Raw genomic sequence first — 16,628 nt, forward strand, 5'->3', positions numbered from 1 at the left:
TCGGGACATCTGGTCACCCTACCTTAAAGGGAGGGGAAGCTTGAATTTAATGCAAGAGAGAAGTGAGAGCCAGTAGGAGGATCTGGGCTGTCAGAAATTGTGTGAAAGTGAGAGCAATATGGTCAGACCAGCCAAAGATTCTAAAGGAGAGGGGAATGTCAGGAGGCCAGAAAGGAGGTGGTCAGAGAAGAAAAGACAGTAGGAGAGTTTATGTGGTTCACACAGAGAACTGGATATTGGACATATTACATAGAAGGAAGAAGCAAGCCTTGGCTTCAGCCTGAATGTTTGGGGTTAGAGAGAGGGTGGATTCAAAGAGGATACCCAAGTAATGGGCTTGAGTGACTACGAGGATGGTAGTATTGTCAACAATGACAGTGGCACATCTACATGAGGAAGTTGCAATGACTTCATCTTAAAAGAGCAATTTTAAATAGATTTGGTTAAATCCATGCAAAAGGTTGTGTGGACTCTCTTATTTCAGTTTAAACCAGGTTTATTTCAGTTTAACTTGAGTTGATGTCTAATTGACAAGCTAAACTGAAATATCATGGCTTAAAACCAAAGGAAAAGGGTCCACAGAGCTCTTTGCACTGGTTTAACCCAATCAGTTTTAGTTAAACCAGTGCACTTTTCTTATGTAAAGGCCAGAAAAAAGGAGATGTATCTCCAGGGAAAGAGGCACTTGTGGGCACTGGGGCTTGCCTCAGGGTTATCTGTGAGTGCACAGAGTGATAAAAGCTACAGAGGGTCCTGTGGCACCTTTAAGACTAACAGAAGTATTGGGAGCATAAGCTTTCGTGGGTAAGAACCTCACTTCTTCACATGCAAGTAATGGACATTACTTGCATCTGAAGAAGTGAGGTTCTTACCCACGAAAGCTTATGCTCCCAATACTTCTGTTAGTCTTAAAGGTGCCACAGGACCCTCTGTTGCTTTTTACAGATTCAGACTAACACGGCTACCCCTCTGATACCAGAGTGATAAAAGACTCTACTGGAGGTGTTTGAGGGTGGCATGGACAGGAGAAGGGTGTTGTAGATGTTCCTCCTACCCTCTCAATATAATTTCAATTTTGAGGATTTGTGCTGATTTCTGCTCCCATCCCCCCAAAACTGCTGTAGGGGATCCCTATTGCTTATCATCATTTGACTGCTGCTGAAGAGCATCCACTCCTCAGCAATTTAGCAGGCATTACGCAGGCACACTAAGAGCACAGAGGTTAAACCCAAAGCAGGCAAACCATAAATTTTAGTTCCTGTTCTTACTCATTATTATAAAGCTATCTAACATTTCAAAAGAAAAGAAGTAAACAAACAGGCTGAAAAATCCCTGAGCTCTGCTATTGAACCATCTCTGCTATTGACATCAGTAAGTTCCCTGAAATTAATTTCAGACTTTCATGCATTTTTGTGTCATGTATTATCCAGCAAATATTTACATTTATTTTAGTTTTGCTTTTACTCCACTTTCTTCAACAGTGCAAGCAACCACATTTACAAGTTATTTGTAGAAAGCTCAGTGAACTACTCATGTTCCATTTTCAAAAGCTGAAGATAAATATAAAAGTAACATACCATTCTATCTATTGTGATCCTATGTTATGTTTAAACATTGTTCCATAGTGAAAAAAATCCTATATTAAAAAGCATAAATAAAATTTTGAACCTTTGTATTCTGCAATTCCATAGCCATAGACTTTGCTGTTTACTCCTTGCCACAAAGTGCTACTCCAGAACTTGAGCTTTCATTTAAAGAAAATATGGTTCTAGTCTCTATGGCTGTGGAGAAAACCTTGAATAGGAAACTGTACACACAGATGAAATGTCAGTTGCCTGAATCTACAGGCAACCTGGAACAATAGGTGTGTTCTGCACAGTGCACATTCTTTGTTGCAGAGATCTGGTGGAGTCGTCTTGTAAATCCAGAGGATTTAACTGAATCTTCTGTTCCAGAGCCTTGATTTTGGGTCTTTCCGTCTCTCTCTCCTGGTACTGTTTGGGAGAGGATAGGAGGCTCACTGTCATGGCTCCCTGGATAATGGCATTTTGGATTCCGGTGAGATCACATTCTCTTCTTCAGGTGTCACTATTTTTTTTCCTCAGTGACCTGCTTGGTAGTGTGTGATAGTGTTATGTAGATTCCTTTCTGTTGTCTCCAGTTAATCCATGGATAATTTTTCCATATTGGCAGGGACCTCCTGTAACTTTTTAATAGTCAAGCAACTGTAGGAGGCCAGTCTGACATGTCTCTTCCTCTAATTCTCTCTCCAAAGAAGGGTAAGATGCAGTCACTACTTTGCAAAAGCAGTTTCTAAAAACAATTTTCCTTTATCTCTTATGGTCTGTAAAGTTTGTAGAACTAGGCAAAAGAAACACTTGCAGGTAAACCCCTGCCTTGGTTTCCCCATTACTCAAGCATTCGGGTCAGTGTCCTTTCAGTGTTCCAGGTCCCCTTTGCTGGGCCTCACTTCTCCAGTTTATGCTTTCTTCTCCAAATCCTGGAGTCTCTCACCTCTGAGTCAGTTTTCTTCAACTTGGACTAGTCCTGCAGTCAACAGGTACCCAGTCCCTTTTGTTCCTTTCTTTAAGTCTATCTTTGTTTTTAAAGGGCTTTACCAACACCTTCTTTGTCCCCTGTCCTGGGGAAATTCCATTCCTTCAAACCCTAGCCCTTGGAAGGGAAGTTGAAGAAAACTGCTTTTCTGTAGGATGCAGTTACTCCTTTTTTCTGCCCAGGCAAGATCTTTTCAGGTGTTGATGGTTTTTAACAACCAACCTATTCCTAGGCAAATGCCCCAGTGCCAACCCCCTGCCCCATAGCACAGTAAAAGGCAGCTCTAAGACATAAGGATGTCTTACACACAGTTCATAAAGCAAACTAGAATTTCTAAGTTGTACATTGATTCCCCAGATCATCAAAGCATATCTTCTAGAAAGGCATCCAGTCTTGATTGAAGATCTCAAGAGACAGAGAATCCATCACTTCCTTTGCTATCTTGTTTCAGTGATTAATCACTCTAACTGTTAAAATTTTGTATCTAATTTCTAATGTGAATTTGTTGGGCTTCAACTTCCAGCCATTGGGTTTTGCTATGTTTTTCTCTTAGATTAAAGAGCCCTTTGATACCTGTTAGTCTCTCCCTATGAAAGTACTTATACACTGGAATTCAGTCCACACTCAGTCTTCTTCTTGATAAACTAAACAGATTGAATTCTTAGTCCCTTACTGTAAGGTATTTTTTCTAATCGTTGAATAATATGTGTGTCTTTTCTTCACCCTCTACAATTTTTCAACATCCTTTAAAAATGTGGGCACCAGAACTGGAAGCAGTATTCTAGTATCAATGTTAGCAGTGCCATGTATAGAGGTAAAAATCACCTCCCTATTCCTACTTGCTACTCCACTGTTCATATATCCAAGGAACACTTTAGCCCTTCTTGACAGAGCATTCCACTGGGAGCTCATGTTCTGTTACTTGTCTACTGTGACCCCTAAATCCTTCTCAGATACATTCCCCCATTGTGTAGTTCCTAGTTCTGCATCCCTTGCTCCTAAATGAATAACTTTGCATTTGGCTGTACTAAAACATGGTTTGAACAGCCCCATGTAACCAAACTATCCAGATCACTCTGTATGACTGCCCTGTATTCCTCCTTATCTACTATTCCTCCAATCTGTGTGTCATCTGCAAATTTTATCAGCAGTGATTTTATATTTACTTCCAGATCATTGACGAATATTTTGAATAAAGCTGGCTCTAAGTTCTGTTCCCTGAGGAACACCACTAGAAATATCCCATTCTATGATGATTCCCCATTGACAACTATTTTTTTAGATCTATCAGTTAGCCAGTTCTTAACTGATGTAATGTGTTCTTTATTGATGCTGTATAGTGCTTTGGATATTGCGTGGTACTAAAGCAAACGTTTTTCTCAAGTACGAGTATATTCCATCTAAGCATTTATCTTTATCAATCAAATTTGTAATCTCATAAAAAAATGAAATCAGATTTGTTTGATAAGATCAGTCGTCCATAAAACAGTGTTGATTGGCATTCATTTTATTACTAACCTTTAATTATGTATTGATTGAATCCCGTATCACCTTTTTCCATTATTTTGCCCAGAATTGATATCAGTCTTACTGACCTATTGGTACCAATCACCCTGCTTGCCCACTTTGCTAATGTTGTGCCAATGTTAGCAATGTTCCAGTCTTCTGGAATTTACCTAGTATTCCAAAATTCATTAAAAATGATCTCTCTAGATCCAGCCCGCCAGCCATTTTAATGCAGCCCTCGAGCTCCCACTGGGGAGCAGGATCTGGGGCTTGCTCTGCTCCGGTGCTCCAGCCAGGGAGCAGGGTCAGAGGCCTGCTCCACCCAGGTGTGATAGTGTGGGCGGTAGCCAGGGTGCACCGCCCTGCATGCTGTCCCTGCCCCAAGCGCCACCCCCGCAGCTCCCATTGGCTGGGAACGACAGCCAATGGGAGCTGCAGGGGTGGTGCCCGCGGATGGGGCAGAGTGCAGAGCCGCCTGGCCGCGCCGCCGCATAGGAGCCAGAGAAGGGACATGCCACTGCTTCTGAAATCCACTTGAGGTAAGTGATGCCCGGAGCCTGCACCCCTGAGCCTCCCCCCGCACCTCTGCTCCAGCCCTGATCCCCCTTCTGCCCTCCAAACCCCTTGATCCCAGCCCGGAGCACCCTCCTGCACACCAAACCCCTCATATACAGCCCCACCCCCGAGCCCACACCCCCAGCCAGAGCCTGCACCCCCTCCTGTACCCCAACCCCCTGCCTGAGCCCTGATCCCCTTCCCACCCTCTGAATCCCTCGGTCCCAGCCCAGAGCACCCTCCTACACCCAAACTTCTCATCTCCAGCCCCACTCCAGAGCCTGCACCCCCAGCCAGAGCCCTCACCTCCCCCCTGCACCCAGCCCGGAGCCCCCTCCCGTACCCTGAACTCTTCATTTCTGGCCCCACCCTGAAGCCTGCACCCCCAACCAGAGCCCTCCACCCCTCCGGCAACCCAGCCCCAATGTTGTGAGCATTCATGGCCCGCCATACAAATTCTATTCCCAGATATGGCCTTTGGGCCAAACAGTTTGCTCACCCCTGGAATGAGGGGTGTGTTGAGCATGTTTGGTGGTTGTCTTGGGCATGCCCAAAAGAGCCTTCTGAACATCAATAGAGGAGTGGAAAAAACCTGTAATTATTTGAAAAGAATTTTTAATCAATACAGGGCATATTATTTAAAGGATGCTCTATGGACAACTGATTTTTTTAAGTCCGTTTAAAAATAATGTAAGTTGTGTCCCTTTAATATATTGAGAGCTGTTTTGGAGGGTCACTTGTAATATATATTGAAATACAAAAATGTGTCTTATTTTGTTACTGTTCTTAAAACTCAAGTCAGGTAATGAAAAATAAATAAAGGCTCCGATGTTAACAAACTCATCCATGTTCCACATAGATTGTATCGAATACACTTAAAATTGATATGCAACACATTTAAAAAGTAGGCAGAGGATAAAAGAACTTTCGGTTTTTATTTATGAATTTTGAGTGTTAAATGTTAATAACTTTGTATATGTTCTGATTTACCTAGTTTTCTTTTAAAAGGGGTTATGGAGAAAGAGCTATAAATGCATATTCTTGACAATATATGAAGTGCTTGAAGAAACAGTTCCTTAAGAAATACTGATTTAGCTAGGCAAGTTCCGGGTCATTGATGTTTCCCTTTAATAAACTATAGTCTGTCCCTTTTAAAAAAAAAATAGCATTAAATGAAGTGAATAGACAGACACCTTCTCTGCCTTAATGACTTATTGCCAGTCAGATTCTTTTATTAAATTCAAAGTGATATTCTTGACCGTGAAGTAGGGCTATTCACAACTTGAAATTACTTTTCTTTGAGTTTTTGTTCCAATGTGGAACCTTTTTTTTTTTTTAATTTTGGAATTTTCTACAATTTCCAAATTTCCTATGGAGTCTAAATTTTTGTTTTAAAAAAATAAAAAAGTTTGTTTCTACATATTCTGAATGAAATTGATGAGGCTCTCTGAGCTACTCAGCTGGAAACCTTAGAGCCTAGCTCTAGTCAAAGTTTTCAGGGTTGCCAGGTTTACTGTTGTGCAACAGGGAACCCAAAGTGTTGAGAGCCCTAGTTTGAGACCCTTGGGAATCTTGGTCCAGAGAACTTTATGATTGTCATCCTTCTCTCCTCTCAACTGCCACATCTGATGGTTGCCTGCTTGTCTCAGACACTTCATTATGACTTTGTTCAGCTGTCACCTTACCCTTTTAGTACCTTCTCTGGACAGCAGTACCAAAGAAATATTAAAGATGCTGCCTTTTTTGTTCTTTAAATCAAAACTGAAGACTAACTTATTTTCATTTGATACTATGGCACCATGTACTACATTTTTTAATGACTACTTTTATTGTAAAGTATATTGATGTTATGGTGCAGAGTATGTCAGAGTTGCTCTTTTCGTTACATATAAGTTGCCGGTATATGTGGATATATTGCTGGAAAGATTTCTTACATGTCGGCCTGCCAGGAGAAATTTAAGAGACTGGAGAATTCCCCAATAGGAGAAAGTATACGACAAGGGCGCAGACCTCTTCCACATGAGTAAGACTTCAATTCTTTCACTTTCTTTCTTTAAGTTCTTAAACTTTTTTTTCTTGTAATAAGTTCATAGAAAGATCAGGGCTGCATTTGCAACTTGCGGTGATCTTGAAAGCTGAATTTTTCCTTCCCTTCCAGCAACTTGTTACCTCCAGGAAACTCATTCTTTGTGAATTTACAAAGCAGCGGCATCAACTGAAAATTATAGTTTGAGCTCTGTTATGTACAACTGAGTATTTTGTCGAGTCAAGCAAAAATGTACTAGAGTGTACACTAAGGCTTTGGTTTCCTGTGGGATTTACTCACAATAATGTTACACAAGTTTTCTCTTGATAGTTTAGAAGACAACTAAAATAAAATAGCTTCACTTGTTGGAAGTTTTCCAGTAGTTTAGTTTGACTGATGGTGAAGTAGAAAGAGGGCGGAAATAATAATAAAAGGAAAGAGATCAGTAAACAATATTAGCTGAGGAAGAAGTATGGTGGACAAACTTATTACTTTCCTTTGTTCACAACTTTAAAATCTCTAATAGTGGAGAAGCATGACACCATTATGCTGTATTGATGAAAAACTCATCAAGTTCTTTAAAATATTTCCTGTTTTGTTTCAGAAATGTTTTTCTATTTGATATGGTTTTTAATAACATTAGTTTTCTAATCTCTGACCTATATAAATCTTTATATTAGTTTATATAATTCACTGCTCAGAAAATGTTATTTGGATAGCAGTGAGCAGTAGTCCAGTTTATGTAATGGTTACTGTTACATAGACAGACACACATATTTTTTAAAACCTTTTAACAAGGACTTGATTAATCTCTTAACTGCTTTCCAAACTAGGATTTTTGAAAGCTTTGTGTGCTGAACATGTTTTTATACTGAAAGAATTGAACTTACTGCACTAAATTCGATTGTATTAGATAACATCACCCTAAATACTTAGTTCCCTTTAAACTCCATGTTCTTATCTCAGTTGATTTGGGGGTGATCATTCAAAACTAAATCTTTTACAATCAAGAAATTATAGTGGCTCATATCTTTGTCAAGAGTGGGTGAAGATTTGAAACTGTAAAAACTTGTTTAAACGAACAAAAGATTTAGGTGTCTTGATGATGTAGTAGGTTAATAGCTCATCCTTTTGCTTCCATAACATGGGTTTAAATTGTTTTAGGTTATGAATGAGAATGTTGTGGTTCTGTCTGGTAGACAGTAATTAGCAGTAATTTGTCCGAACTGCAATATTGTCCACATACACTGCCCTGCTTTGAAGCCAGTGATATCAATCATTTCACTTTCATGCTAACTAAATTCATACAAAACAAATGGCTTTAAAAACATTTTGGTTTGCAATTAGCAAGACCTAGGCAAATAAAGGATTTTTATTTCTTTAAAATTGTCCTTTATATGCCACTGTACACTCATAGATGAGGCAAGACAGGTGCAACCACCTCTGGGCATAGAATGCATTATAAAGGGAGAAATAACAAGATAATTCAAGATATTGCCAATGTGGAACTGAACAGGATAGAACTGATGAGAAATTATGTCATGTAAAATTTACATAAAGAACCACCAGAACCCAGAGAGAACAAATGCACAGCATTTATTAATCTGTTTAAGAGATGGGCAAAACAAGCAGATATAGCTGATATATTAAAAAAAGAGAAGAATGCATAATATGAGTTTATACAGGTGGCTTACTTTATTAAAAATCACTGTCAGAGAAGACAGGAACCAACAAAGCTACCTGTATTTGAAAATTTTACACCAGGGCTTGACGTTTCAGCAGTCAAGATTCTTTAGAATCATGACTGTTTTTAAACGACAAACAGCATAAAGCTGTTAAGTGCAGACTGTAAATATGAAATAACAGCAAAAGAATGGGATGAGATAATACAGATAACTGTTGGCCCTAATACTAACAAAATAGTGCAAGTTTAATATTATTTAGTTTACAGAATGTATGTTTCTCCATTTCTGTATAATAAAATACATAATATTGCCCTAGATAGCTGTATGAAATGCAAATAGCCAGGCCCTCTTTCATGCACATAAAATGTGACTGCTGGATGGTAAAAAAAAAAAAACAAAAAAAAACCACCCCCCCGCCCTTTGGAAAACCGTCCTGAAGGAAATAATAATAATAAAACTAGAGAGAGAACTTGAACAGGACTTAGACTTTGGGAGTTGGGCTGTTTGGGCTGGTCTACAGTAACGGGGGGATCAATCTAAGATACGTAACTTCAGTTACGCGAATAGCGTAGCTGAAGTCGAAGTATCTTGGATCGAATTACCTGGGGTCCACACGGCGCGGGATTGACGGCCGCAGCTCCCCTGTCGACTGCGCTACCGCCGCTCGCTCTGGTGGAGTTCCGGAGTCGACGGTGAGCACGTTCGGGGATCGATATATCGCGTCTTAACGAGACACGATATATCGATCCCGGATAAATCGATTGCTACCCGCCGATACGGTGGGTAGTGAAGACGTACCCTTTGTAAAGATTCAATTTGGGAATAACAAAGCTACTCCTGTTTTTGCTGTTTAGAGTAAAAAAAAAGAAAAGCAATCTTAAATTTGTTGTTTCAGGCAACACTTCCTATTGTAGATCACTGAAAAAAAAAATAGAATATCTTATAATGGAAGACTTCTCAAAATTTGTGAGACAGTGCCAGCCAAATTCACAAAAATGGATTAAAGTAATAATATACCTTGCACAGGAAAACAATACAATAGAAACACTGAAATCATTGAGATGCTTTGATATAGGGTATGTCTATGCATCAAGCTGGAGGAGTAATTCCCAGTGTGAGGAGACATACTCAGGCTGGCTCTCATCAAGCTCTAGTGCACTAAAAATAGATCATAGCCAGGGCAGCACAAAGAGGGCAGGGTGGGAGGGAGGCGGTGCGGGCTGGCTGCCTCCAGTACGTTCCTAGCATCTGATGGACATGCACTCAGCAGCTAGCCCCTTTTGCTGCTTACGTTCTATTAGTGTGGTAACTCAAGTATGTCTCCTCAAACTAGGAATCCCACTCCCAGCTTGAAGTGTAGATTTACCCATAGACATGGTAATCCTATAGCTATACGAGAGTCAAGAAGAATACATAAACAGGACAACTGAATTACATCCCAGCCACCTTTTGCTTTCCTTTTTCTATTCCCCTGAGACTCTTCCATGCCCCCTCATAAAACGTTCAGCTTCCCTCCCCCCCCCCCAAATGAATATGAATGCTTAAATGCAAATATACACACCATGTTAAGGTGGTATTTAAATAATGGGGGGGAAGGGAAAGGTTAAAATAACAATATATGGTCAATATAAAAGATGTTGCTTTATATTGTTAATTCTGTAATAAGATATATGTACCTATATGTGTAAAGACAATGTAACTGTAATGTCTTACTGTATTGTAAATGATCCAAAATATGAATAAATAAAGTCTCCTTCTCCCCCCAAAAAAGTAAGAGATGGGCAGCTGAGTAAATAATTCAGTAGTGTACAGGGCCATTAGAAGTATGGGCTTAAATCCTTCGCTATTCAGTGAAGCATGTAAGCATATACTTACAATTAAAGCATGTACTTAAGTGCTGTGCTGAATCAGGCCTAAATTACTATAGTACACAATTTTTTTTGCATGTAACCAATTGATATCATCTTCTTTTAAAAAAAAATGTTTTTAATCATCATTCCCCCTGTTAATTTTGTGCCGGAAAACTAATTCAGCAATTCCATATAGGAGGGAGGAACATAAGACTTCTGTTTCCTCAAGATAATTCTTTTGCCCCCAGGATAGCTACTGTGACTTTTTTTGGTATTGATCAGTCGTAGCAGCTTCTAATGAAGGGTTTTAAGTTGCATCTTGGCGTCTCAAACCACAATTCTTCCCCCAAAACATTCAAAAATGGAAGCTACTGCTAGATTCTTATGCCACCACTAGCTCATGCAGGCACACCCTGTTCTATTTGTGTCTGACGTGTTTTGTCTGTGTCTGAATTGTCTTTGGGGGCAGGGATTGTGTCTTACAGTATTTATCTTGTAAAGTTCCAAGCCCATGGCTGGTACTCTGTCTATATTCTGTATTTTTTTTTCAGATATGACTCAAGTTTCTCATGTATGCTCCTTTTTTAAAGTGTGTATGTGTTAGGGAGGGGGACATATAGATCTTTTTGGACAGTGTAAGCAGAATCGATTACCTTTTTCTTTTAAAATCTGTTAATACTTAAAGTTTTAAAAAAATAATTGTATTAAAACCTTTAATCAAGGACATTTTATTCCTTAACCCATCGTGTGTCATGTGCTTTAATTAATTATTTCCAATCTTAATATCCAATTGTGTTATTTTTCCAGATATGCTGCTCAAAAATCAGCGTTTGCAAATTTGCCTTCTCAGTCACCTTTTGGATCTTCTCCAACAGCTGAAGCTCCACTTTCTTCCAGCTATTCACATGAATATAGTTCAGCAGATCAGTCTGTCTCTAATTATGCACCAATTCCATTCAGTTCTTCTCTGAATGAATCCTCTCCTACTGGAATTACTGAACGTAATGCCCCAGGTATGGCTTGTCTTAATAAAGTTTATAACTTTATAGTACATTAATTCTTGTCTCTGTCCTGGATGTCTTTTGTCTTCAGAGGTGGGAAGAATGTGAAAGTAAAACTTCTTTTGTCATGATGATAAATACGGTATATCCCCTTAATTTGCTTGGATGTATACATTCTGTATATTCAAATTGCCTTATATCAGCACCTGTCCAAATATACAGTATTTTGTAGATCTCAGTGGTTTTTGATACAGGAATGTGTTGAAGTTCCAAAAAGAAAAGTATGTTGACACAAAGCACATCTATCTACAGTATATTTCTGTTTTAACATTTGTCTCTTTAAAACCAATTTAACGTCTATCTTTTTTAAAAAGATAATTGCAAGTAAAAATTGTAATTTACAAAGACCACTCTGTTTGGAAAATTAAACAAACATACATATGTCTCCCACATGAAGTTTGGTCCCTACAGATTTTCTTTTAACCTTGGCAACTGAACAAAATGGCCAGGGGCAACACGAACATAGGTGGGGGAGTTTTTCCTTTTTATATATAGCAAAATTTTTATTATTTTATTTATATATGCAGCTATCTCTGATTTAGCTCTAGTCAGCTTTTGTTTAAATTTTGACACTTCTATGTGGTGGAAGGATAATTATCCCCTTCCATTTCTCTAATCATTTAATGGTCATGGATTTAATCATTGCATATGTGTTAGTCATTTAAATTTGAAACCTATATATAAAATGAAGCTTTTTAAGTTAACATATTACTACCATCTGTAATGGGAATCAGTGATAGTTTTCACTTCTTTGTTTCAGGATTACAGATTAACCATTCAAATTTTTTAAGGAAGGTCTTTCCCATTGCAGACCTACAGGACTACTTTTGCTTGTAAAGTATAATTAAAATTGTCACCCGTGTTTGGTACATACATTTATTTTGAGCCTTGAACGTGTTGGTGTCACTAGCTATGTACCAGGTAACTCGGGAGAGTGGAAGGCCAAAAGTGCCGATGAAACTCTTTTGCTCTGGGCCTACCTGAACCACAGAACTCCATCTTGTGAACGCTCACCTACTTCCATGGTAATTGCCTTGATGCTGAAGCAGAATATGTAATGGTCAGCTTTTCTAGCAGACAGCTGCTGTTTTGCTCACTCACAAACGCTGTAGTGATAAGACGGGGGAAGACTGCTGTAAACAGGCCTTGCAAGGCCAAAAGATAAGCAGGCGAAGGGAAAGTTTCTAACATGCACACTGTGTACCTGCTGTAACTGCTTGGGCAGGGAGGGGTAAGAGGGAGTAACAGACAAAGGCTTGCACAGAAACTGCTTGGAATATAAAAGGGAAAATTTGTTTGTATTTGTTGCACTTGATTTGAGACATGCTGGTCTCCTAGTGCCTTTTCAGAGCTCTGAAATAAATTTGGCTTGCTTTCTCCCCTCGGTGTCTTTATTGGTGCCAAGCACACCGGGCAACAAACCACTGTTGTCCCCTTGAGCCCTTTTGGGCTGGCAACAAGCGTATGGGGAGGAGGGAAAGAGGGTGACATATAAATCTGCCATTGCTAGGAAAATAAATTGAAGTTAAGGTCTCAGAAACCAAACAAAGATGCTAATGGAAGAACTGCTGAAATGTCCATCATCAGTGGTCTACAGGGAGGGTTCAGGTTCTACATTACTAGTTTTTGTTGGGGGAGGGGGGATTTTTATTTGAAATTGAGTGGAATGATTCAGCCATTTAAATCCATCTAAAATCTTGACTAAGACGTAGCTTCTTTTGTTTCCTACTAGCCTTTCTGGCTTATTGCCTTGCTGTTAGTGATATCATTTTAACTGTATAATGCCTTAATCCCATGCCAATGGAACAGGGTTTTAAAAATGTGATAGGTTTGTGTTTTTAGCTTTTCAAAATCTGAATATAGGGTTCTATTTTCTCCTGCAACAACTGAGGACATCACTGAGCCTAAAATTTCCTGCAGCCTTCATGCTGCTTTAGGTGTTGAGATGTCCTGGATTGTTACAGGGGAAACACAAGATCGTGAACTCAGGTCTCGGATGATACCTAAAAAAATGATGATTTTCCATATATATATATATTCATAATCTTTATGACTCCTTATACTGAAGCACTTGAAAACTGCAATTTTAACAGAAACCAGGAGTTGCTCTCTCCATGTGTGCTGAATTTATACAATAATTGATAATATGTGAAGGAAAAAAAATCCCCAAATAAAGTATAGAAGTGATATTCAGAGGAGGAAATGTGTGCAGAAATGCATAAATGAATGCTTGCAAAAGTGAAATTGGAGCTGGCAATTTACACATATTAACATCATGCATAGGTTGATTTTGATTTTTAACTGTTTTTAATGAACTGGGTTTATAAAACTGGACAGTAAGGAATAGCATGAAAGAATAATAAAATAAATATGTAATCCAATATGGAGTTTTTCCAAGTCCAGTTATCCAAATAAGTCTTAAGCAACAACGCACCTATTGATAACAGCAGCATTTTAATGTATAAAACATCACATTCTATCACAAATCCTGATAACCTTTACCATTTAATGCAGACTGAGGTAGGGTGACCAGACAGCAAGTGTGAAAAATCGGGATGGGGTTTGGGGGGTAATAGGATCCTATATAAGAAAAAGACCCCAAAATCGGGACATCTGGTCACCCTAGACTGAGGGTTTCTCCAGAAACGATTGCCTTTAATATACAGATAGACTGATATCTTGCTCTGTTGGAGGACCTGCTGTACATGGTTTTGCTGTTTCTGGAAGGACTGCAAGCCTGTATGCAAATCATAAACTTAGCTGGATTTCTGAAAAGTAATTTATAAACTTTAAATAATTTTGGAATAAATTTGCCTTGTTATGCTTTTGTCAAGTGACCAAAACGTTCTCATCCACCAAATGTTAAACAGCCTAAATCTCTTTCTGGTAATTTAGCAATATCAGAATCAGAAAACATAAATTAGTTAGTGCCTTACAGTTCTCACGTGTGGATAGAGACTGATAGTTTGTCTACCTCAAGCATAAATAAGAAAAAATCAATGAAGTAAGCTCAAAAATCAATCTTGATCTTAAAAAAAAGTAAAACCCTTGTTTATCTCCATTTCTGATTGTGATCTGATTTATAAATTTAGCTACTTTCTTGGGATTTACAAAGCTGAGCATGTGTCATTCAAAATTAATAATAGTTCAGCCAAAAAAACTTGAAGAACAAAAAGAAAATGTAATCAGGCCCTAGAAGAGCCATCACACCCTGAAATAACGTTATCCCCTTTGCCTTATTAATTGTAACTCATAGTCCCAGATATGATCATTCACATAGTTGCAGCCACCCATGATAGTGTTTACTGCTCAGTTTCTTGGATGGGAGAAATCTTGCAGATTGTAACATCATTAATGGTGTATAAATCAAGATCAACAGTTTGTCACTTTGTCTAGACATCTTCCTCCTCCTCTGAGGTCATGAGTTGAAATCCTGGCCCTATTGAAGTCAATAGGAGTTTGCCATTGAAGTCAATAGAGCCAGAATTTGACCCAAGGAATAAGTGAGCCCAAGCATTTGCATTAACTCATGAAATTTGAGTCTTATTTCAGAGAGTTCAACCTATTTATCGTTTCTTTTATTTGTTTGATAATCTCCATAATAATTAAACTGAGGTTCTTCACTAGCCAACCTAGCAAAGTGACTCTAATAGTTGTAGAACAACTCAAGATGTAAAACAGCTCAAATTTGTGGTTCTTCAAAAAAAAAGAAAGAAAAAAGTGATGCATCTGATTTTCCGTTCACCAAAGGTTTCCTTTATTAATCACCACTATATATTATTTGAAATGCTCTGTCAGTAGTAGTAGCAGCACCAAATCATGGTGCTTTAATACATGAATATGTTCTTATTTCCTAAACATTAATGGACTAGACATTCTTACTTTTACTCAGGATCCCTCAAAGATATGACATTTTTAATATTATTGGGGGATGGCTAGGCTTTTTCTTGGATAAAATAAGAAAAAGAAAACCTTTCTCCATCCTAAGAGCAATACATTTTTGACCTATTTAAAATGGGGGGGATGAATGAAAGCAAACCCACAAGCCTAATAGTGCTTAAATGCCATGGAGTTTGGGCACTTTATAAATATGTAGGTGGCTGATCCATAACATCCTTTTCTCTTCAGACCAGTTTGATTTCCCCTTCTCCAAAGTCTTCATTTTTAAAAAGTTTGGCTGTGCTTGGAGTGCACAGAATTCTCTTCTCTATTCTCTAGAATCTGAAAATATGGAAAACTCTTGCTCTGGGTTGTGCTATCTGCTCAGACTAGACTGCTGTACCATACTGATGTACTCCCAACAGAGCAAAACATGGCTGTCAGTCATGATCTAGGTGAACTGCTATCTGCTTGAAAAGCTGTTTGTGGTAGTGCTGTGCATAGAAATTCTGCTTTATGTTCTTATTTGTGTGTCACTACTCAGTTTTTCCAGCATACAACTACTTCATAACATTGGTGGCATCTGAGAATAAAATGAAAGGTTTCAGGAGGGATCCTTATGAGTGTTTAGAGTGCTTTTACAATACTTTTAAAAAACTGAATTGCAATTTAGGATTGTGGCTGTAATGTGTCCTATTTCAATCTAAATTGAGCTACAATTGATCGGCATGCTAAAAAAATGTTTGGTTAATTGCAGCTGTAATCAAGTGTAGTTGGGTGTTGCTAATTCTCACTGTTTGTTTTTTTTTAAAAGAACCTGTTCCATTACTAGAAGAAAGTCCTAAAAGAAAAAGTGTCTCATATGAGGAGTTAAGGAATAGAAACAGAGAGACATATGAAGTAGCATTAACGCAAAAGGCAGAGACTCCAGTCAAGTCTTCACAGGAGGACGACACGTATAGCAACCCTCCCATTTTGCAACTGGGTGTGGTTTCCGCCACGCAACGTGACCATCTGGGCTACTTGCTACCACCTGGTCCACAGGGTTGAGAATCAGGAGGGATGGGGTTTGTGGTCAAAAACACTCACGATCTGCTTCCTCCTGGCTAATGTGCCAAATTAACCTATTGGATGATTCAGGCGCGCTGTTTCACTTTTTTGTGTGTGAATCTGTGAAAAGGGAGGTAAGGTTTGGGGGTATGGAGCATACCCCTGAGCCCAAGGTGATACCCGAGTGGCCACTTTGATCCATCTGCTTCCTCCTGGCTAATGTGCCAAATTGATCTATTGGATGATTGAGGTGCGCTGTTTCACTTTTTTGTGTGTGAATACGTGAAAAGCTGGGGGGACCTCCTAAAGGGCTTGGTTCTGTCTAAGTAAAAGGCCAGTGCTCTGCGCACATCTAACATGTGCAGGTGGCGTTCCTCATTAGAGGAATGAGGCTTAGGACAGAGGATGGGGAGGAAAATGTCCTGATCCATGTGTAAAGCCGAGACTACCTTCGGCAAAA

The 16,628-nt window shown here is 39.0% G+C and overlaps 1 protein-coding gene across 1 annotated transcript; it reads left to right on the forward strand.

Annotated features, from left to right (window-relative positions):
* The first annotated feature begins 331 nt into the window (after positions 1-331).
* On the forward strand, positions 332-16,168 carry LOC135887445 (OCIA domain-containing protein 1-like). Its single transcript, XM_065415202.1, has 4 exons — positions 332-356; positions 6,511-6,640; positions 10,986-11,191; positions 15,933-16,168. Exons 1-4 carry the CDS (start codon positions 332-334, stop codon positions 16,166-16,168), a joined length of 597 nt encoding a protein of 198 aa, XP_065271274.1.
* Positions 16,169-16,628: the final 460 nt, after the last annotated feature.

This window comes from Emys orbicularis, chromosome 13 (assembly GCF_028017835.1).
Source record: "Emys orbicularis isolate rEmyOrb1 chromosome 13, rEmyOrb1.hap1, whole genome shotgun sequence".
Classification (NCBI taxonomy): Eukaryota; Metazoa; Chordata; order Testudines; family Emydidae; genus Emys; species Emys orbicularis.

Coding starts and splice junctions, on each gene's coding strand:
- LOC135887445 (XM_065415202.1), top strand. CDS start 332: ATGGGCTTGAGTGACTACGAGGATG. Junction 6,641..10,985: donor CGCAGACCTCTTCCACATGA/GTAAGACTTCAA, acceptor TTATTTTTCCAG/ATATGCTGCTCAAAAATCAG. Junction 11,192..15,932: donor TACTGAACGTAATGCCCCAG/GTATGGCTTGTC, acceptor TTTTTTTAAAAG/AACCTGTTCCATTACTAGAA.